The sequence below is a fragment of the Psittacula echo genome, assembly GCF_963264785.1.
Source record: "Psittacula echo genome assembly, chromosome: Z".
In the NCBI taxonomy this organism is placed as follows: Eukaryota; Metazoa; Chordata; class Aves; order Psittaciformes; family Psittacidae; genus Psittacula; species Psittacula echo.
Window position 1 is genome coordinate 93,526,674 of NC_137742.1, and position 23,924 is coordinate 93,550,597.

The 23,924-nt window shown below is 40.8% G+C and overlaps 1 protein-coding gene across 1 annotated transcript in view; it reads right to left on the reverse strand.

The window, feature by feature from the left end:
• The window catches only part of LOC308232309 (neural-cadherin-like), a gene marked incomplete at both ends in the record, with an annotated part of 59,730 nt that overhangs the window by 12,028 nt on the left and 23,778 nt on the right, over positions 1-23,924 (reverse strand). The window contains 15 exons of the mRNA XM_080638382.1: positions 16-143; positions 775-902; positions 6,228-6,442; positions 7,357-7,634; positions 11,469-11,698; positions 11,903-12,087; positions 13,819-13,912; positions 15,699-17,313; positions 17,833-18,116; positions 18,923-19,066; positions 19,837-20,023; positions 20,890-21,017; positions 21,112-21,361; positions 21,756-21,923; positions 22,981-23,153. Coding sequence (XP_080494508.1) covers positions 16-143; positions 775-902; positions 6,228-6,442; positions 7,357-7,634; positions 11,469-11,698; positions 11,903-12,087; positions 13,819-13,912; positions 15,699-17,313; positions 17,833-18,116; positions 18,923-19,066; positions 19,837-20,023; positions 20,890-21,017; positions 21,112-21,361; positions 21,756-21,923; positions 22,981-23,153 — 4,207 coding nt within the window. The remainder of the gene's footprint in view (positions 1-15; positions 144-774; positions 903-6,227; positions 6,443-7,356; positions 7,635-11,468; positions 11,699-11,902; positions 12,088-13,818; positions 13,913-15,698; positions 17,314-17,832; positions 18,117-18,922; positions 19,067-19,836; positions 20,024-20,889; positions 21,018-21,111; positions 21,362-21,755; positions 21,924-22,980; positions 23,154-23,924) is intronic.

The window sequence follows — 23,924 nt, forward strand, 5'->3', positions numbered from 1 at the left end:
TCTCCAGAAATGTACCTTTCTCTTCGTGGAACAGACCCAAAGACTTCACAGTTTGTACGATCTTCAGTGGAAAGCCATTTGCCTACCCCTTCAATCTCCGAAACAACAGCTGCACTGCAGCGATCCAAAATGAATCGAACATTCTGCACCAAAACATGGGATTACTGAATTAAGAGTTTCTGTAAGATTCACTAAGCATATTATATAAAAATAATAAAAAAATTCTTCTTTTTCTTTCTGCACACCATCAAGCAAAAAAGGTTGGAGCTTTTTTCTGTTCTCTTTTCCACCTTGCAATAACCAGTAAAGCCAAAATGGAACCATTTAACAAAAGAAGGCACTTAATTCTGCATTCAATTTATGCTTCTCAGTAGTTCAACCAGTTGCACAAAAACTGTAACTGCATTTGCAGATAAACAATTATCTGCTTTTTGTGCATAGGTAATCAATTTCATCGTCCGAATGCATACACTGTGTAAATTACAACTAAGCCTTTATGCACATTCCACATGTGCTGCAAAGCTTAGAGAACAGGAAAAAGATTTCTCTGATTCCAAAATATGGATCACAACATTGGCAGATTTGGAATGGACAATGCTGTCTTCCCAATGCTTTTATTAATCAAATCTACAAGCACAGAATAAAACATATAATTATGCAGTCTGTTTTTTCTATACTTCTGGTTTTGCACAAGGAAATAAATGCTATTGGAAATACAAACATCCTGATGCAGGCAGAGGGGGGGAGGTGGGGAATGGGAATCAAGTAGCTGACCTGACCACTAGTTCTGACTTCCAGTTGATGCCACTTTTTGTCTGCTACATTCAGGTGACTTGGAAACTGCAGCATCACAAAACCTGAGCCATGGCTCATCTTCAACACAGGAATGCCACTGGAGAGCTCTAATACAAAATGAACAAGAAATTAAATGCAGTTACAAGAATCTTTCCATTTTGGATATGTTAGCAGTTAGTGAGTGCACTGATTTAATGGTTATTTACCTAAAGTGGGGTTCCCTACAGAAATAGCTAGAATTATATTCTATGACCTCTATTATGCAGAAATACTCATTGAACATAGTATTTATTTCTATGCTTGAGACTGTGCCACTTCTCCATCAAATCACTGAAACTAATTCCTGAGGAGTAATCTGCAAGTTTGTAGTGCTCTAAAACAATTAACACAATAAACAACTGAATTGCTGAGGTGAGTAGCTCGACAGAGGACGCCTTCAACACCTGAACAGAGGGAAGCTCAGCGTCCAGGAGCCTCAACTCAGAGCGGCCAGAGCCACCCAGGGAGCCTCAAGTCCTCGACAGGCCTTGCCCAGGAGCCGGCAGCTCAGCTGAGGCGAGCAGGGACTCACAGGGGGCGGAGCCAGGAGGAGCGGCACCAGCCCCAACTGGGTAAAAACCTGCCCCAGGGAGCGCGGCGAGCAGGGCGGGTCGAGTTTGTGCGAGCAGGCGAGCGGGATGGGGAGCACTCGCCTTATGAGCAGGGCCCGGTCTGGGAGCTCTGCTCTGGCTGCCCTGGCGGTGGCCAGCGGAGGCACCCAGGCAGAGCCGATGAGAGGGGAGACTGCAGTGCAGAGCTCAGTGTAGAGAGTGCTGGCACTGGTCTTGTGAGGGAACGGTGCACAATGGGCAGGGCTGCACCCGGTGCTCCCTGGTGCAGGTCCTGCAGCAGGGGCTGAGCTGCGCGATGCTGTCAATAGGCTGAAAGAGGTCAGGGAAGCTGAGAGGAAGCGCTCCAGGCCCAAACTGTGCAGGGGCCTCAAGCATCCCCTGTAGCTCATGGAGGAAAGGAGGAGGCCATTAACCCAGGAAGCTGGGAAATAGTAATAAAGAAACCAACAAAACAAGGAGGAATAGGACAATTAAAAGCAAGGGGCTTCCTCCTAAATCTGTTGTCCCCACCCAGAACCGCTTTGCTGTCCTGCAGGGGGTTAACAAGGAAACACACATCAGAAACAACTGGCTGGTGCTCTGGTGAAGAAGATCTCTACTGGTGCTGCCAGGATAAAGCGGCGGATCGTAGTAGTAAGAGACTCTACTTTGCCAGGCATAGAGGCACCCATCTGTTGACCGGACCCAGTCTCAAGGGAGGTGTGTTGCCTACTAGGGACACGGATCAGCGATGTTGCAGAGGCTGCCTGCTCTAGTAAGTCCCACAGACTATTACCAACTTCTAGTGATCCATGTAGGTGCTAGTGATATAGACGGCAGTAGCCTGGAGAACATAAAGAAGGACTGCACAGCCCTGGGAGAGGTGGTTAGGGACTCTGGAGCTCAGATTGTCTTTTCATCAATTTTCCAGGATAAAGGGGAGGACCTTAAAAAAGCTAGGAGGATTGACCAGGTTAATAAATGGGTAGAAAGGTGGTGCCATAGTCCGGGGTTTGGGTATTTAGAACACGGGACCCAGTTTAGGAGGCCACGTCTACTGGGGGCTGATAGAGCTGCTCTGACAATGAAGGGGAAGAGCGGTTTTGGTAGGAGGCTTGCCAGGCTGGTCAAGGATGCTTTAAACTAGATGTGCTGGGGGAGGGGGGCATCGTTCCATCCCAACACGCCCAGTCAGTTGCCAGCACCCATAATAAATGCTTGGAGCGATGCAGAGATATTCCAGCCGCTCCAGCCAATGAGCCGGCTTCATTTGGAGCTTGGCTCAGATGCCTCTATACAAATGCCCGTAGTATGGGGAACAAACAAGAGGAATTAGAGATGTGTGCATGTCTACAGGGACATGATATAATAGACATCACAGAAACATGGTGGGATGGCTCCTATGACTGGAGTATTGGAATGCAAGGAATGCAAGGCTCTTTAGAAAAGAGGGCCAGCAGGCAGAGAGGGGGAGTTACTATCTACATTAGGGATAGGCTGGAGAGTATGGAACTCTGTCTGGGGACAGGTGAGCAGTCAACAGAGAGTTTGTGGGTCAGGGTTAAAGGCAGAACAGGGATGGGGGACATTACTGTGGGGATCTGTTACAGACTGCCTGATCAAGAGGACTCTGTGGATGAAGCACTACAGACAGATAGGAACAGCCTCACGTTCACAGGCCCTTGTCCTCATGGGGGACTTCAACCACCCTGGTATCTGTTGGAGGGATGGTACGGGCTGGCACAAGCAATCCAGGAGGTTCCTCGATTGTGTGGAAGACAACTTCCTTCTGCAAGTAATAGAGGAGCTGACAAGGAGAGGTGCCATGCTTGACCTCGTGCTCACCAACAGGGAAGGGCTCGTTGGAAATGTGACGCTCCAGGGCAGCCTTGGTTGCAGCGATCATGAGATGGTAGTATTCAAGATCCTCAGGACAGTGAGAAGAGTGTGCAGCAAGCTCACTGCCCTGGACTTCAAGAGGGCAGACTTCGGCCTCTTCAGGAAGCTGCTTAGTGAGATTCCATGGGATATAGCCCTAGAGGGTAGGGGGGCCCAAGGCTGTTGGTTGTTATTCAAGGATCACCTGCTCCAAGCTCAGGAGTGTTGCATCCCAACTAGAAGGAAGTGCAGCAGGAGGGCCAGGAGACCTCCTTGGATGGATAAGGAGCTGCTGAGGAAACTTTGAAGGAAAAAAGAGGCTTATAAAAGGTGGAAGCAGGGACAGGCAGCCTGGGAAGAATACAGGGATGTTGTCCGGGAAGCTAGAGACCAGGTTAGGAAAGCTAAGGCCCAGTTAGAATTGAACTTGGCTAGGGATGTGAAAGGTAACAGGAAGGGATTCTATAGGTACATAGCGAATAAAAGACAGACTCGGGACAACATAAGCCCCCTCCGAAAGCTATCAGGAGAACTGGCTACCTTGGATTTGGAGAACGCTGAGGTTCTTAATGACTTCTTTGCCTTGGTCTTCACTGGCAAATGGTCTGACCGCATCATCCAAGTCTTGGAAGGCAGACACAGGGACTGTGAGAATGAAGACCCTACGCTCACTGTAGGAGAGCATTTCAAGACCATCTTAAGAACCTGAACGTGCACAAGTCCATGGGACCTGACGAAATCCATCCGCAGGTCCTGAAGGAGCTGGCAAATGAAGTTGCTACGCCACTGTCCATCATATTTGAAAAATCATGGCAGTCAGGTGAAGTTCCCGACGACTGGAAAAAGAGAAATATAACCCCCATTTTCAAGAAGGGGAAAATGGATGATCCAGGGAATTACAGACCAGTCAGTCTCACCTCTGTGCCTGGCAAACTCTTGGAGCAGATTCTCCTGGAAGGCATGCTAAGGCACATGAAAACCTACAAGGTGCTTCGTGACAGCCAGCATGGCCTCACAAAGGGGAAATCCTGCCTGACCAATTTGGTGGCCTTCTATGATGGGGATACGGAACTGATGGACGGGGGTAGAGCAGTTGACGTCATCTACCTGGACTTGTGCAAAGCGTTCAACATTGTCCCGCATGACATCCTTGTCTCTAAATTGGAGAGACATCAATTTGATAGATGGAACACTTGGAAGATGAAGAACTGGCTGGATGGCCACACACAAAGAGTTGTGGTCAATGGCTCAACAATATCCACCTGGAAACCAGTAATGAGTGGTGTCCCTCAGGGATCGGTGTTGGGACTGGCCTTGTTCAACATCTTTGTCGGTGACATGGACAGTGGGATTGAGTGCACCCTCAGCAAGTTTGCTGATAACACCAAGCTGTGTGGTTCCGTTGATACACTGGAGGGAAGGGATGCCATCCAGAGGGACTTCGACACGCTTGTGAGGTGGGCTGATGCCAACCTGATGAAGTTTAACCATGCCAATAGCAAGGTCCTACGCCTGGGTCGGAGCAATCCCAGGCACAGCTACAGGTTGGGCAGAGAAGAGATTCAGAGCGGTCCTGCCAAGGACTTGGGGCTGTTGGTCAATGAGAAACTTAACATGAGCTGGCTTCAGTGTGCGCTTGCAGCACAGAAACCAACCGTATCCTGGGCTGCATCAAGAGGAGCGTGACCAGCAGGTCAAAGGAGGTGATCCTACCCCTCTACTCTGTTCTCATGAGACCTTGCTTGGAGCACTGTGTACAGTTCTGGTGTTCTCAACATAAAAAGGACATGGGACTGTTGGAACAAGTCCAGAGGAGGGCCACAAGGATGATCAGGGGACTGGAGCACCTCCCGTATGAAGACAGGCTGAGAAAGTTGGGGCTGTTCAGCCTGGAGAAGAGAAGGCTGCGTGGAGACCTCAGAGCAGCTTCCAGTATCTGAAGGGGGCCTACAAGGATGCTGGGGAGGGACTCTTCATTAGGAACTGTAGTGACAGGAGAAGGGGTAATGGGTTCAAACTTAAACAGGGGAAGTTCAGATTGGATCTAAGGAAGAAATTCTTTACTGAGAGGGTGGTGAGGCACTGGAATGGGTTGCCCAGGGAGGTTGTGAATGCTCCATCCTTGGCGGTGTTCAAGGCTAGGTTGGATGAGGCCTTGGGTGACACAGTTTAGTGTGAGGTGTCCCTGCCCATGACAGGGGGCTTGGAACTAGATGATCTTAAGGTCCTTTCCAACCCTAACTATCCTATTCTATGAACACATGCAGGTTTTACTCCCTCTCCTATTCATATAGACCAGTAACTGCTAAACAAAGCAAAAATGAGGTAAATGATTAACAATATCCAGTATTACCTTTCAGTTAATTAGGAAAATATAAAATGCCAACCATATTGTGCTTCTTGTATATTAATTCAGAAAAAATAAGCAGTAGTAACCTTTTAAATATGTGTCAACAGAGTGAGTTCTACTTGTGTATAGATTTTCCTATGATGGCACAATGGGGCTAGATTCATCCATCAAATCATTGCCTGTTTTTTAAAACATGCAAAAATGCCCCAAGACTGAAAGCAGCTGAAGTGGATTTCTTTTTTCACCAAACTAGGTAAGAATGACATGTGATTAAGACTGCATTGATCATGTAATACCCATCTTCAAAGTCCCTAAATTCCTTCATAGCACTACACTTTTCCTGGGGGAGTATTTTTTTTTATATATCAGTCTATTTTGTTTTCCCCTTGATTTCTACAACGCAACAATGGACCTAAAACCATAGGTGCAGGCTACAGAAATAGACATCAAAGAAGGGAAGATTTAGTAGGACTTGTTTCAAAAAATTCTGAAACCAGAAAATACATTTTCTCACAAGATGGAAAGACAGCATTCATTCTCTAACTACTACACTCCTCACAGGAAACCCATTCCCAGAAGACATTCAACTTGGGCACACACTTTTGCAGAAGTACCTATTGCAATGAAGTTTTCTGTACTCTCAGATTCTGGATTTGATAAAGGACCACTATACAGTAAAAGTCCATCTGGAACCACAGTAATAAACTCAAGAGAGAGTGAGCTTTCAAAGCAAGGCCTGATGGGACGAAACCATGCATAACCATTTCCATGGAAACTGTGCTTTGTCTGCTGGCAGTCTGGTCCATGAAATGAAGCAGGACAAAGACATCTGAAAGAGCACAAACACAACAAATAGTCAAAATTCCCCACTGTTCAAACTTCGTTTGCCTGTTTTATATGCAACAAATCTACCCCTTAAATCACAGTGTAAAAAAAAAAAAAAAAAAAAAAAAGGCAAAAAAAAAAAAGCAGTGAAACAATAAAGACTTTAGCAGTCTCAAGGGTGCTTGGCAATCATTAAAATACTGAAAAGATACAAAGCATATTGATCCACTACACTATCTCCATTAAAAAAAAAAAAAAAAAAGGCATTTTTGAGGCCATGTTTTGGAGAACCATGAATTATTTCCCTAGGTAAGTAATTAACACAGAATACCAAACATCAATTGGTCAGTGTATTACAGAAAACTCGGGGAGGTTAATTCCTAGCTAGAATAAACCAGTATAATTTCACTAAAGGAAAACTGGTGCACACCAGGTGATGCTACAATAAAGCAAATTTTGTATCTAATGTTTTCTAAACTTTTTATTTCCCATGTTTAAACTACATTTCACTCCTTCTACATGCCTGCTATCACCACTGATATTTGCCTTTGTTATTACTCTTCTGGAAAAGAAAAACAACCAACCAGCCAAACCAGAGCGCACTTCCCATTCCTTCATGCTGAATTAGGTGCTTTCAAACATGACACGTGTTAATCATACCACTGGTTTTCCCCAGGGTTTTTTTTCTTACTCACACTATTTGCACCCATTTCAGGACTACGGCACTGTTACTGGGTCATTAGTAAAGACCCTATTGTCACTAGGTTTACTCTCCAGTGCACTAGTGGGATTTTTCACTTCTCCTTCAGTCGAAAGGACATTTATGATTTTTTAGACCTGGACCTTGTAAGCACCACTCAACACATTGAAAATAGAAAGAAAAAGAGGCATGAGAACCTGCAGTACAAGTTTCCTCACCTGTAACCATTCAAAGTGTCAATACACACCCCACCATTGAGACAAGGGCTTTGAGGATAGAAGGAACAGGAGTGATGAACTCGGTCCCGAGCTGAGCAGGTGCAGACTGCATTGGTGGTGGTTGTTACTGACAGAAATGACACACTTCCCGTATCCACCATTGTTGGGATGTCACTCACAGCAAGGTAGTTTGTGCAGCCACTGCCCTCGCTGCAGTTTGCACTTCTACATTCATCTACGTCGATTTGTGAAATGCTCAGCTGTAACGCTGACTGGATCTAGGAGAAAATAGAATTTAACACATCGCCAGTCTCATTGCAATGACTTTTACTTACTCCTTCAATACTCAAAAGTCTAAGCCATCGTAGACTTCATGGAATACTTTAGTTTCTTGAGTGTTAATTAGTAACATTCCTGAGTATAAAGGCAAAAGAAATGATTTGCCAAATAGAGGAAAAATTTTTAAAAATTACAGTAGCAGTATTTCCTAAAAACTTACTCACTGACATGACTGCCTGTGAGCATGTGAAATCTGTACTGGCCAACTAACCTTATTTCCAAGGATCAAAGCTCTGAAAACATTTGAGAGTCCACCTTCTGAGCTGTGATGTCTGTGTCACACTTCTCTGCACCGTGATAGCATGTTTTAGCTCAAGCCAGGATAAAAATTCTTCCTCATGAGTTACACCCAGGTATTATTTCTTACCTTCTCTCACACAGAAGAACACAGCCACGGAAGAATGCAGGGCTGAGCTGCTTTCAATAACAATGTCCACAGGCAGCACCTGACATAACTTTGTAGCAATTAGGATTCTGTCTACTGGTTCCTGATTGACCTATAAACTTACATTTAAAGTCGAACTGTCTGAAACAAAATGAAGTCAACTGGATATGATATCCTATTCTAGTTATTCTACTATCTCTTTTGCTACTTCATTGCTTTTATCATTAATTGGGGTTGAACCTGAAAGCCCAAATAGCCAAATACAAGAGCTGTCACTACTGTCACAGAGGTATATGCTGAGGTGTACAAATGTAAAACTAACAGTAGATCAGACTTGGACTCTATTTATACATTTAGTATTTGGGGTGGTTTGGGTTTTGGGGTCTTTTTTCAAATCATAAATATCTTGAAAATAAGCGTTGAAATTATGAAAACAAATATATAAATACTAAAGCACTCCTGTTTTTTGCACTGATGCAGTCATCTCAATTCACCACTGTAAGAACTTTGACCTTTATAATCAATCCTCACCATAGCCTCAAATATCCTAACTTGTATCTAAAAACATGTCCCCCAAAGGCATAAAATATACTTTATAATGACATGAGGCATCCTGTCAATGTAGCCTTGTGTCTGCTGCCCACATCTATCATCATTAGTGGATAATCCATAATGGACATTTAGATAGCTATATAATACCATTACAGAAAAAAACACAGTGTATATAAGCAACCTTGGCTCCAGCATGGTATTAGGATGGATTATTTTCTTGCTAAATAAAAATAGCTGTTATAAAACCATATCCCAAGGACGTAATGCAAACATATTATTTATTTAGCAATTCAATGAATAATTCCAGTACTAATTACTTATTTTCAGTATTTATAGGTAAATATATGTACAAAAACTTCAGAAATTCTCCAGCTACAATTGGTTTTCTGTAAATTATTGGTGATTATTCACTAAAGCTATTCATTAAATATTGAAAGGTGATATACAATTAATACAAACATATTTTTCATTAAAATATGTGAAGCAATCCCATTGTTACCACTTTGATGAATTCACCTGCCATACATTATGGCATAGAATACTTGAAATCTGTTTTCTACATTATTTTTGCAGTAATTCAATAAATACGCAAAAGAAGCAGTCATTACGCTTCATGAATACTATCTGTCTCTGCCATTTCCTACTTGGTCATTCTGATGAGTCTCAAAATCCACACAACTATTTAAGACACACCAAGACATAGGCAAGTGGCAAGTTAAGATATTTCTGTTTGGTTCCCAGAATCAGCTGACCCTACCATATTCACACCAATGTCAAGTGCTGCTGTCTCTTCAGAACAATCCTTCATATGATGTGCCACGTATTATAATAGAAGCATAGAACAGTTAGGGTTGGAAAAGACCTTAAGATCATCAAGTTCCAACCCCCCTGCCATGGGCAGGGGCATCTCACACTAAACCATGTCACCCAAGGCTTCGTCCAACCTGGCCTTGAACACCACCAGGGATAGAGCATTCACAACCTCCCTGGGCAACCCATTCCAGTGCCTCACCACCCTAACAGTAAAGAACTTCCAGTCTAAATTTCTCCTGTTTAAGTTTGAACCCATTACCCCTTCTCCTATGACTACAGTCCCTAATGAAGAGTCCTTCCCCAGCATCCTTGTAGGCCCCCTTCAGATACTGGAAGACTGCTATGAGGTCTCCATGCAGTCTTCTCTTCTCCAGGCTGAACAGCCCCAACTTTCTCAGCCTGTCTCCATACGGGAGGTGCTCCAGTCCCCTGATCATCCTCGTGGCCCTCCTCTGGACTTGTTCCAACAGTTCCTTGTCCTTTTTATGTTGAGGACACCAGAACTGTACACAATGCCCCAAGTGAGGTCTCACGAGAGCAGAGTAGAGGGGCAGGATCATCTCCTTCGACCTGCTGGTCACTCTCCTTTTGATGCAGCCCAGGATACGGTTGGTTTCTGTGCTGCGAGCGCACACTGAAGCCAGCTCATGTTAAGTTTCTCATTGACCAACAGCCCCAAGTCCTTGGCAGGACCGCTCTGAATCTCTTCTCTGCCCAACCTGTAGCTGTGCCTGGGATTGCTCCGACCCAGGCGTAGGACCTTGCTATTGGCTTGGTTGAACTTCATGAGGTTGGCATCAGCCCACCTCACAAGCGTGTCAAGGTTCCTCTGGATGGCATCCCTTCCCTCCAGTGTATCAACCGAACCACACAGCTTGGTGTCATCGGCAAACTTGCTGAGGGTGCACTCAACCCCACTGTCCGTGTCATCAACAAAGATGTTGAACAAGACTGGTATTAAACCCAAATATATCCAAAAATTACAAATTACAAGTCTGTAATTACATAAATTACATAAACTACTGCCTTGTCCAAGGAAAGTTAAAAAGTGCCAAGCAGAGCAGTGGCATCTTGCCCTTGTGCGAGGCAGCAGCTTTAGTGTCTATTCAGCAGCAGCTGCAGGCCTTCAGTGAAACTAAAATCTGAAGAACTACAAAAAAGAGAAGTGGGGCCAAGATAGACTGGTGTAGTGTCTGGGTAACTGAGTCAGAGGACATGTAGGATCCAGTAAACGAGTAGGACAGTTAGGGTACACCTGGAAGGTGAAAAAAACAGCTTATATTCAAGAACCCTTTTCCCACTATAGCAGGAAAAAAAAGTTGGGGGAGGCTGTCACTTTGTATTTAAAGTTGTCTTTTGGTGAGTTAAATAAAATGGCAAAATTGGTTGACTCAATCTCACTGATCTTTTTCATCTGTTCTTCCAACCTGCATGTTCCTTCCAGCAGGATTTTTAATATGGAGTGTCATCTCTTTCTAAAATAGGATTTCCATCTGGGTGGTACCAAGCCTCTACTCTAAGTGTCTAATCACAAGTTGATGCTTTGGGTATTTCCATCAGCATCTGGAACATCTAAAAAGCTGTCATTTTCAAGACATTCTCTGTACTACAGTACCACTTTGGCTACTAGGTATTCTGATTTCATATTCAAAACTCTGATAGATTACACAATGAAACACTGACTGGAGAAAACACAGGCAACCGTACCATAATAGGAATGGAGAACCATCTTTCTGTGACTAAAAAGCAGTTATACTTATTGAACCAGAAGTTAGTGCAACTGTATTATAACTGTATGTATGGGACTAAGGAAAAGGGAGAAAGCTTGAATTAAGTGCTAGCCTAAGAAGTGTTTTTGTCCTGACTGAAGAAAAAAGCCCCTTATCTGTAGATGTAGCATATTCTTCCACTGAGGTTTGGGATATATATCCCACACACTCAGTATCTGAGTGAATTAGACAGAAACACAATAACCAGTATCTGAGTGAATTAGACAGACACACAATAACCCTAGAGAATATACCTCGTTTTTAAATGCTGCCATCTCTGCATGCAGTTTCTCAGGTCTGTAATATGCTGAGCCATCATGGACTGCAAATCTTACATCTATTTGTTTTCCATCAATGTTCATCACACTGAAGACCATGACATCACTGGACTTAGTGAGTAAAATCTTTGCTAGTAATTCCTTGAACTTGCCATGTCTTGTTTTGCCATGTTCATCTCTCCTTATGAACTCCTCTGCTGTGATATCTGAGTTTGAAAACATGAAATGCTGGGAGACCACAGGTTAGTTTTTCAATTTCTTATTTAACAATACTGAAACATACTGGGAAGTTCCCTACGGTGGTAAGTAAATCAAGTATTGACATAACACCACCTACATCACATAAACATTCAATAATAGAAGCAGCAAATAATACTAACAATTAACTCTCATCAGCAAATACTACTAACCTGACAGATGCACAGCGGCTGAGTTTTGTATAGCTTCATTTTCCAGCTCTTCAACATGGATTTGTACTGTAGATATAACATCAGGACAAACTCCATCAGAAACCCTAACTTTTAAGTTGTACATTCCTTGTGGAGGGTTATCCACCATCATCAAAGAACCAGTCTTCTGATTTAATCTGAAAGACCTAGACATAAACCTTTAATTAAGAACCTTTAATAAAACAAAACTGAGCACTTACTTTATTCATTATTTAGAAGGCCCTAAATGAAGGTTATAGGATCAAAACTTACGGGGATTAGCAAACAACAACAGAAAAGAACCAGAAACACCTAAATTCAGAAATAACAATCTGTAGAGTTTATAAAAAGATGTTTCTGCCACTCCCAATCCCCCGACTTTCCCAAACTTGAATGAAAGCAGTGTGTAGTGGAACCATGGGGTTCAGCATAATCATCCATCTGGAACAGGACAGGCTCTATATGAAATCTCTGATACCATCTTCATTTGCCACCTCGAAGGGACAGTAATCAGTAAAGGTGGAACTATTCCATGACCACTACCGCAGAACAATAACCTCTTAACATGGAAACAGATCCAGGGGCTGCTGACAGACAGAAAGTAAACCTTCAATTTTGGGCTACATAAAGCTCTTATAATTGTAGAATCATAGAATAGTCAGGGTTGGAAAGGACCTTAAGATCATCAAGTTCCAACCCCCCTGCCATGGGCAGGGACACCCCACACTAAACCATGTCACCCAAGGCCTCATCCAACCTAGCCTTGAACACCACCAAGGATGGAGCATTCACAACCTCCCTAGGCAACCCATTCCAGTGCCTCACCACCCTCTCAGTAAAGAATTTCTTCCTTAGATCCAATCTAAACTTCCCCTGTTTAAGTTTGAACCCGTTACCCCTTCTCCTGTCACTACAGTCCCTGATGAAGAGTCCTTCACCAGCATCCTTGTAGGCCCCCTTCAGATACTGGAAGACTGCTATGAGGTCTCCATGCAGTCTTCTCTTCTCCAGGCTGAACAGCCCCAACTTTCTCAGCCTGTCTCCATATGGGAGGTGCTCCAGTCCCCTGATCATCCTCGTGGCCCTCCTCTGGACTTGTTCCAACAGTTCCATGTCCTTTTTATGTTGAGGACACCAGAACTGCACACAATGCCCCAAGTGAGGTCTCACGAGAGCAGAGTAGAGGGGCAGGATCACCTCCTTTGACCTGCTGGTCACGCTCCTTTTGATGCAGCCCAGGATACACTTAACTCTTATTCACAGCAGATGCAACAATTCACACTGATACTCACATCCACTTTCTGTGTGTCAAACAGCATACGATTATGCTATATGCCATGTCACTTGATGATATGAACAAATAATGTATCAGTAGATATATATTATAAATAATATATTAGAGATCCAATTCAACATTTACATTAACAGAAAAACTCCAGTAATCTGAGTCATGGTCTTCACATGCAATTGTAAATTTACCCATTAAACGAGATGACCAAATTCCCCTCCAAATTTGATGAAATGATTCCATTCTGACTTTTACATTTGAGATTTGTATTCCACTAACTCTAACATTTGAAAGCAAGTATTAAAAACTCTGCCTACTTTTAAATCAGATCTTACAGAATGCATTATTTTCAAATAAATCGATGATGACGTCTACTAAAAATCAACATCATGGTGTGATCCTGCATTCTCTTGAAAACAGTATTTCCTGCATTAATTTCTTAATACCTAGTTACCCAATTAAAAAAGAAAAAGAGCATTTTGAGGTACATTCCTTAATACACTCAATAACCCTGGCTTTATGCACATCCGGTACACAGAGAAATACAGAGTGAGCAAAATAATTACAGAAGCATAAATATTACTCATTTTGACACAAGTACAATCCTCACTTCAGCATTTTTCCTTCAAAGAGAAATGTTTTATTGTCCCAGTCATCTTGATCTGGTGCAAACACTTCCCCAAGCACTGCTGTTGACCATTTTCCTGTTGAGATAAATCATAATAAATCTGCATTGAATTTCTGCTTCTCAGTGCACTTTATATTCTGCCGCATTCATTACTGCATTTATTATTTTCAGATTCCTGCTCAATTTGGTGATGGTTATGATCCAAGATTCTTAAAATAATGCATAGCCTGTCATATTATTTCTGCCAGTTCTCGAAACGTGAGCACAGTTGGATGTCACATGAAAGAAGAAAAGCTGAGAACACCACAAAACAACAACAGAATGATAAATAAATACAGCCCTATATACAACTCTCAGACAAAAAAATAAAAATAAAAATAAAAAAAAACCAACCAACCAAAAAAATCACCACATCAGAATTTAACACCCAAATGTTTCATTGCTACTCTATTATTTCCAGTGGCACGCAAGTGGAATCCAGCAAAAGAGTGAGAGCATCTCAGAGGGTGCATCTGGGAGAGAAGGCCAGGACAGAGGAACGGAAATGGGCAAGAAGCCACCAAGCTGTGCCAGGTCTTGGCACTTTAGTCAGACCCCTGTGGGCTGCCACTGAAGTGAAACATCCAAGCTGCTGTTCTAAAACAGCAAAAGAAGCAACTCCAGAGAAAGAGACCTTTTAATTCCACAGCCAAGACCAGCAACATGGGAAATGTTTTAAGGCTCAAATCTGGAGCCAATCCACCCTAGGAACTTCATTCTCTCATTTCTACAGTAGGAACTGGTCACATCTTTTTCTCTTTTAGGTATACTGAATTCAGCAAAAATAACTCACTGCAAGAATACCTTCTATAGATTAATCTTCTCTAATATTTACAAGTAATTGTGCTAATGCAATGATGACCAAGAAAGAGCCAAGTCTATATGGGACACAGTATTTGGGGAAAAGTGTAATGAGCCATGCTTAGTAAGTTCTACTATTCAGGACTATTTAAGGTCAACTTTTACAAGTAATTTAGGAAAAAACAATAATTAAAGACAATTTTTATAAAATATTATCTAAATGTTCATTCTCTACCTACTCTGAGAAATTGTAAAGCATTCATGTAACGGATGTATTTGCTCTGCTCTCTCCCACTACAACCTTAAACCTCACAGTATTCCTGCTGCTACCACAGAGCAACTCTCCTGCAAGTATTTCATTAACTCAGTACTGTGCACCACTCCAGAACAGCAGCAGCATCTTTTTTTCAGTCCAAAGACTGCGTGCTCCAAGCGGCAGTCACTTACTGCATCCCAACATTTATTCTTTAGCTAAAAAAGCACCAACCCAGCTTTCTCTTGGATTCTTTCTTGACAGCATAAAACCTCCTTCCTCAGGACTTCTATCCTGCTCAGCCACACAGTGGCTGTCAAAGTGGCAGTAGGACTGCTCTGAGATTTCTGCGTAGGGCTCATCTATCACCCTCTATTTCTTAAAGTTGCTTCAGTTCTGCCATTCTCAGCTCCAGATCTCTCAGCATCAGATGCTTCCCCAGTCATGGGTTCACACCAAAAAACTTCTCTGTGTAGGTGAAAACTAGTGACTGGGAAACAGATTTTATTGGTTTAAAAAAATACTGCTTTTTCTGCAAGTGCAATATATACTTGTCTGCAGCTAACAGTTTTCTGGGAGATGATCCTTTACATATTAGGGTCTGCACATATACTTTACTCATTCCACTTGATTTATTAGTTTATGGAACTGGGGTTTCAGTTTTGAAATATGTAAACCATTTAAAAAAAAATTAGAAGTGCAAGAGAGAAATTATGTTTAAAATTGTACTATATTCATGAATCTGATATAATATCCAGATAGTACTTACCTTTGTAACTGTACACATAGACTTCCTTATGGCCAGATTCATGGCAGTTGTCATTTTCATCACCAATTGTTATAGTTAGGGTGTTTGTAGAGCTCATAGCTGGAATCCCACTATCTGTTATAACTACTGGCAGATGAAACACCTTCTGCTTTTCTCTGTCAAAGGACCTCAACGCAGTTACGGTTGCTGTGTTATTTCTGTTGTCAGTAAGAGAAAAATCCAAAGAACTCTGATAATCTGGTGGTAATGAAAACATGAAGGGTGGCCCATTTTCCTCACTGTCTGGATCAAATGCATGCAGCAGTTTTGATGTGTGGTTCATTGACACTATTTCAGGCTTCAGTATATTTTCCCAAACTACAGGCATATATGGTGCCTCAAACCTTGGTCCATTGTCATTGACATCAAGCAAGTTAATCAGAACTGTAACGCTTCCAGTGCGGGCAGGTGTCCCTTGATCTGAAGCTTGGACAATTAAACTGTATTTTTGAATGACTTCATGGTCTAGTGTATTTGCCACAACCAAATGACCATATTGGTCAACTGCAAACTGTCTCATAGGATCCGAATCTGACTGTAGAGAATATATAATGTTCCCATTCAAACCAGAATCTTTGTCTGTAGCTCTCACTGTGGTTACTGTAGTACCTACAGGCATGTTTTCAAAGAAAGGGCTTGTCTGAATAAACTGGGAAAGGAAAACTGGGCTGTGGTCATTAGAGTCTTCAACTTCAATCAGGCACACTGCAATACTAGAAAAATCAAGATCTTCCACTACAATAGTAAGATTAAACTGCCTTTCATGTGCATTCTCAAAATCCAATTTTTTTTTCAGTCGAATAGCGGCACACTGCCGCTCTTTGTCATTCCCAATATAAAACTTCTGATCTGGGTCTCCCCTTATGATACTGAATATTAAGTCAGCATTTTCCCCAAAATCTGGATCTGTAGCACACACCTGCATCACTTCTGAGTCGATAGCACTGTTTTCAGGAATTACTGCCTGCCACACCTTTTTCGTGAATTTAGGTATGTGATCATTGATGTCTGCAACCCGGACAGTGGCAGTGCCAGTTCCTGTTAGCCCTCCTCCATCTCTTGCTTCAACAGTAAGAAAATAATTTTCAGTTCTTTCTCTGTCTAGCATTCCCCCCGCTACGTAGATCGCACCAGTACTGGGGTTGATACTGAACATGTCAGCACCAAACTCATTTCTTACATTCTCTGTTATCCTGTAGGTCAGGACAGCATTAAGACCTACATTTGGATCATCACGATCAACAGCACCCATTTCCATGACTAACGTGTCTGCAGGAGAATTTTCAAAGACATTCCCGTTGCAATCATCAGGCATGCATGTGAAAATGGGTGCATTGTCATTTATATCCCGCACGTTAATAATTACATCAGCAAACCCTGTAAGTCCTCCTCCACCTTCATCTGTAGCCAATACAACAAATCTCCACAGTGCTCTCTCTTCCCGGTCCAGCATCTTGTTGGAGTAAATGCTGCCCGTTCTCTCATCTATTGTGAAAATATCAGCTGCGCCATGCCCGTGCAATGAGTATCTCAAATCTGCTTCATCCACATCACTATCAGGATCATTTGCCATAACCTACAAAAGTTTTGAAAACAAGAATATGGAAATTATAAAATATGTAAATATTGCACTATATCCTATGTGCTCCTACAGTCTGAAGGAGTCCAATCAAAAGGAGGTAATGTGTTATTAGTATGTGCATGCCAGAAGACTGGCAAATGAGAGGTGGCTGAGGGACAATCCAGGAAGGTAAATGTGCTTTGTGACACAATAAGAAGGTAGATATTCTAATACTAAAATCATATTTAATTTTTCATATTTTTAGAGGTGATCTGACTAAGCTATTCTGATAGCTACTTTAAAATGTTAATGATTTATGTTTTCGGATCACTTTTTAGGATTTTGAGCCATCCTGCTTATTCTACTTAGTATGTTTGAAATTATTTTTCCATAAAAGTCCATTTCTCTTCTTCCACTGACAAAAAAAACCCCTAAATTTCATTAATATATCTGTTTCGGATTATTAACGTAATTTTACCCTAGTAATCTGTGCTCTTTCACTGAAATATTATAATCTCTTTCTATATGTACTACCTGAAGTACAAAGACTGATAATCCATCCAGTTCCTCAATTACACTTCCATAGAATTCGTTGATAGAGAAAACTGGAATCTCATCGTTTTTATTCATGACATTGATGATGATAACTGCATAGTCTTCCCATTTCCCATCAGAGGCCAACATGCAAACCTCATACATTTTTGTTTCTTCATAATCCAGTGGTTGGGCAATAAAAATGGCTCCTGTTTCTGATTTTACATCAAGGACTCCTCCTGTGTTCCCAGCTGTGATCTGATACCGTAATTTAGCATTTGTTCCTGTTAATTACCAACAGTGTCAGAAAACACACATTTCTTGAAGCAGATGAAACATGAGATACTAAGAGGAAGTACAAATCGTACAAGAACTGATTTTTGGCATTACAGCTTTGTGGTCTTTTAAAACATGCAGCTATGTCACATTACTTACCAGCATTTTCAATTCTTGTATGTCCAACTGTAATTTGTGTCTTTGCAATGAAGTATTAATTCTGCTTTTACTTATGATCCCTCAAATTCACTGAAGGATCAATATGACTGGCCAAAGCTATGGGACCAAAAAGACAAATTCTTATTTGCTAACACCCAGCATGTAATAGTGAGTTATCATAAAATACTTCATACCATAGAACCATTCAGGACTCATTCTAGAAGTCTAGACTCAAATATGAGAATGCATACAAAGAAAAAAAAGAAAGGGAATACAAATATACTGTCTATAAAGAAAGCAAATGAATCCCACTGAAATAAAGTCTGATTTGTTCTAGTTAACCAGGACATTTTTATTGGTGCCCATTTATAAGAAAATTATATGATCTATTATAAATTCGCATTTGCTGCCACAGAAATTATTTCCCATCATCCCACATTAATGCATTGCCTCCCGAAATAAGAGTTATTTGACTTCTGCCTCACAGCTCCATTATGAACTACTGTTCATGCCCAATCAGTTCACACTTAAAGAAGTTTAAAAATCTAGAGACAAAAAGACATTTTCCTTTCTAACATTACTAACTATGTCTTCGTGTGCTGAAATTAACTCATTAATATTTTAGATACAGCTATTGGGAATTCCAATACTTTACCTTCATCTTCATCAGTAGCACTGACTGTAATGATAGTTGAGCCCACATCCTGGTCTTCATCCACATTTACTTCATACACACTCTGAGTGAACACAGGTTTGTTATCATTCACATCATTGATAAAAATGCACACATAGGCAGTGTCTAGAGAGGGAAGAAACAAGAGATTAAAATACTCATCTGTGCCATGTCTGTCAGCTACAATTCCTTAAGCTGTCCAGACACACCCTAAATGAAGATGAATATGCAGACAATACAGAAACAAACCCTTAAGAGTTGTGGGCCATATATATACCAACATTACTCAAAAGCACTTGGATATCAAATGAATGTCACATCCAATATGTTTAAACAGATAATATGTGAATAACTGATGTCTAATATGGCAATTGTACAGTTTTTAGTCATAACTTTCTGTCCTGAAGCCACAAAAAGCCGAATTTTAAGTGTGCCTTTAAGCACAGCCTTCAACTGAGAATGGGATTTTCTATCTTGAACTTTCCTGCTTCATACTTCATAACTACTTTAGACTGAACACAGTACCTTAATGCAGTGCTTTGAGAAACACTTTTACTACCCAAAGATCTATATCCTAAGGATAATGGGTGCATCTTTACCAGCTAGGAAATACTCTATAAACTCTATCTATGAAGCCCTAGTTTTCTTTTGATTTCAGAACAAAAAAACTTACTTGCTCATCACATAGAATATGTCTTCCGGCTCCGACACAACTGTTGCACAGACATAACAATAAAAAAAGAAAACCAGAACCAATCTAAAACCACAACAATGGACACTCTTTCACAAGTACACTTGAAAAAAGGGCAATGAATATCTAATCTTGCATTTCAAGCTTCTGTTTTCAGAGATGAATCCAGGTAAAATCATGCCTGTCACAGACATCTGTCTCTTACCAGAGTTTGGTTTCCCATGTTTTCCAGGTCGAGCTGACTCAGAGCCATCTACTGACTTGACTTCTAGAAGATAGGACACTTTCTTCTCTCTATCAAACACTGAGGCAGTGTATATTGAGCCTGTCTGTGAGTCCAAGCGAAAATATGTGTAGTCTCTGCTACTGTCATGTAACATGGAGTAAGTTATCTGAAGGATTAAAAAAAAAGTTGTTAATATATACTTTCCTTTTGTTGGATAGTTGACAAGTAAGAACTTTAAGAGAGGAAGAACAGTCTTGTGTTTGAGAACTTAATCAGGGCCAAGAAAGCTAGGTAAAGCTGCCAGTTTGAGCAATCAAGTTTGAAGTCAATTAACTTCCTCACATGCTGACAGCTAATCTGTAAACGCAATAAATTCATCTTGTCTAATCAGCTCCCAAGTTCACGAGTTCACATTTGCAATGTGCTTGTGCAACAGCACCCAAACTCAGCTAACAATCCCAGGTAGTAATAGAATAGCCACAGGTGAGCTGAATTCCTACTTGCTCAGTATCATAGACCATGTTCTAATCTCATTTACATCTTATTATGCTCTTGTCTTCAGCTTGCATTCTTGTTCAAAGGATGCAACTACTTTCCATTTTTAAAAATCAGTAACAGATACATCTACTTTTGGTGTTAACTTGACATATTTTATAAGGATTCAATTTTCATTACTCCCAATGATTTACAACTCACAGAAGCTTTCAACACATTTTTTTCTTCTATTAATTTATCCAATCACATTTTAGGTCTATGAAGACCTTTCCAAATGAGAGCATTCTACAGCAAGTTTTTCACCTGAACTACAGATGACACAAATATATTTTGTTTTGTCTCACACCTGCTAGTTTCAATCGTATTTTTCACATGGCAAGACAGAGAAACATGTTACTAATTACTTCATTTCATCTCATGTTTCCCTATTAGTCATCCCTTTTCTAGGTTTAAGACTTGTAGTCTATTTAGCTGTTGTTCACATAGAAGTTATTCCATACCTTTTGTCACAGGAGATGTAGATCCCTACTTGCTTACCTCACCATTCTGACCAAGGTCAAGGTCGATGGCAGACACCTGAACAACAAATGTCCCCACACCAGCTCCTTCTGTTATCAAGGCTTCATAAATAGGTGAAGTGAAGAATGGGACATTATCATTGACATCTAAAACATCGAAAAGAATGCATAAGAAGTATAAAACTTCAAAGAAACAAAAGTACTATGATTTTACTATAACATCACTGCACAGCTTACAAACCTGTTACACTAATATAGACTGTAGTGAATGCTGCCAGAGGAACTGCAGCAACAGTCTGTGCTCGAACTCTCAACAGAAAGCTCTTTGTTGTTTCATAATCTAGTGGCTCAGCTACCAGGATTGAAGCAGAACCATCATGTCTGTTTGGAGTCAGGTAGAAACGAACTGGCATGTTGGTCTCCGGAACAAGTCCTTCTTCTAAGTTGTAAGTCACACGGGGATCACCAAGGGGAGAAGTTGCTTTGATTGTCTGCACAGTTCAGAAAGTTTCATAAGTACAGCAACATTCCAAAAAGCTTTTGTGCACTGACTCTCCCAAATCATCAACTCTCAGCTGAAAATGACAAGCATTTCCTGATACCAAATCTTAACCTTGCCTGAACATCTCCAGGCTGCAAACAGCTGCAGCCAAAAGTTACCAGTCATTACGTGCTTGGTTGCTCATGCTTTTGTCTTAAAATTATGTATTCTAGACCTACTTCATAAAGCTGTTTTGATTACTCATTCCAAGCAATCAAACTGAACAATTCTAAGTACTTTAAGCCAAATAATCACCTCAGGTAACACAGAAACAAATAAGCAGCGTTAAGTTACTCTATAGCCTTAGAGCTACAGGCAGACAAACAAATCTATCTCAGCCTTACCAAAACTGATGCATCTCGTGTCGTGTTCTCTGGAATAACAACTTCATAGCTGTCTCTTTCCCACTGTGGAGGCTGGGTTTTTGCACTGGTAATAGTTACTGCAAGGTCAACTTTACTGCTCCTATTACCTCCATCTGTAGCAATAATTTCTCGAATTATAGATGATCTCTGAACAGTAAAAAAGGGTTTGTTACAGAAGGTTTTGGTCAGGGCTCCAGTGAGTTTGGGTTTGGGTTTTTTTTTTTCAAAATAATGACATAAAATTAAAGGCACACTTTAAAAAACCTGCACAGTAGGAAATCATTCACAACTGCAATATACTAAGCTCAGAATATGAAGTAGGTGCATGGAAATTCTGCTCTTTGCTTTACTTAAGGTTGTCGGAAAATGTTGCTATTTGTCTCAATAAACCTTAGCAAATTTCACACAAAGTTGACAACAAAACAAGGAAAGAAGCACTTTGTGGAGCCCCTGAGTTCTTATGCATACCTATCAACAGTTTTTGTTATGAGGTCTGTAAGGTTCTTGGATTCAATAAAGAAAATATGTTCAAAGGGTACACCTTCACCAAAATTTTATGCATACGTTACTTATAAGTTATATCTCTACATTAAAAATATCTATTAGCTATTTAAAGATTGACATCTACAACAATATTTTCACTTCAACACAAGTTGCAACTCCGAAAGTATCAAACCACGTATGTAGGTATTTAGAAACAGATGAAACTAATAAATGTTAGGTATCTACATGCAACAATTGTGTTCATTATGCCTTCAACCTTTCTAAGGGACAGCTTAGTTCACCATGACTAACATGAATCAAGCTGGGACTCTGTATTAGAAGCAAAGTTTAACACTCTTTCAGAGTCAGGTTTGTGTCTTAACTCATTGCCTGTTAACACAGTGAAGTCCTACACCCAGGTTCTTGCTCCCCTGCTTATGGTCTCAGCCCTCTGGTCCTTGGTATTACTATGCCAAAGCTAACGAAATGGGAAGAACAAGTTCTCAGAGGCAATGCTGCCAAGTGCTACTTTCCCAGCTGAAAGCAAGGCTTGCTTATTTGCAATTTGCAGTCAATGAACTCATTAGCTAAAAGCCTTAGACTCATGTTTAATTTAGACATATTGATCCTTTAATGTGAAGCGGTAACACAAACTCATAACCTGAATCTGTCCTATATAATATTGAAATAGTCAGCTTAAAAAGAAAAGCAAGCACCATACCTGAGATATGGGTTTGTTCACAAACACCCAGCCTGTAGTAGGATTAATCTGTAAATAACTTGGTTCTTCATTTGCTATTGAATATGTAATGGCAGCATTGGAGCTGTAGTCATCATCACGGGCTGCAACACGAAGAAAGCTGGTCCCAACTCTTGTGTCTTCTCTTAGGAAATCTAATGTAAGGAAAGGATATTTCAAACTGATCATTAATTCACTGAAGTACTATGAACATCTTACCAAGAAATGAAGAAATACTAATGTATGGAAGCTATAACTTTATCTTCCTTGGAGCAATGGCCGTAAGAATACAACTGAGTATTTTGAAGTGCTGCTGTCACTCCAGAGCTATGGATCACATCTGAACTTCTCATTACCACACTGATAACCTGAAATTCTTATTTCTTATAAGATACTACTTTTTTTAGTTCTTGTATTTTTACTAAGACACTACTTGCTCTGTATGAAACATACATAAATGGAATATTCATTTATTGCATAAAGCTAGAAGAAAAGGTCCTACTTTCTAGGACTTAGTACAACTATAAATGAGTTAGTTATACTAACTGAGAAGACTGATAATTCAAGTCTCATTTCTCCTTCAGTTAGTATAAGAAACTGAGAACTATAAGTCTTCATTTGTTTATGAATATTATACATGCCTCTGGGTGTTCATCCATAAACAGGAAGGGAGTTTTTGAGGAACCAAGAAGGCAAGGTAAAACAACAAACAATGAAGAATTACAAAATTCAAATGGAAAAAGTTATGACAAAAATCTATAAATCAGAAAACAAAGGATACAGTTATTGCTCAGCACTGCACACTCATGTTCTCACTGCAACTTTCACATCTCTATGTGGTATCACAGAGACTCGGTACACTCAGGTAAGAAAAGGTACTGACATGGCTATTGTTACAAGGAATTTTCCCATAACGACATTTAGGA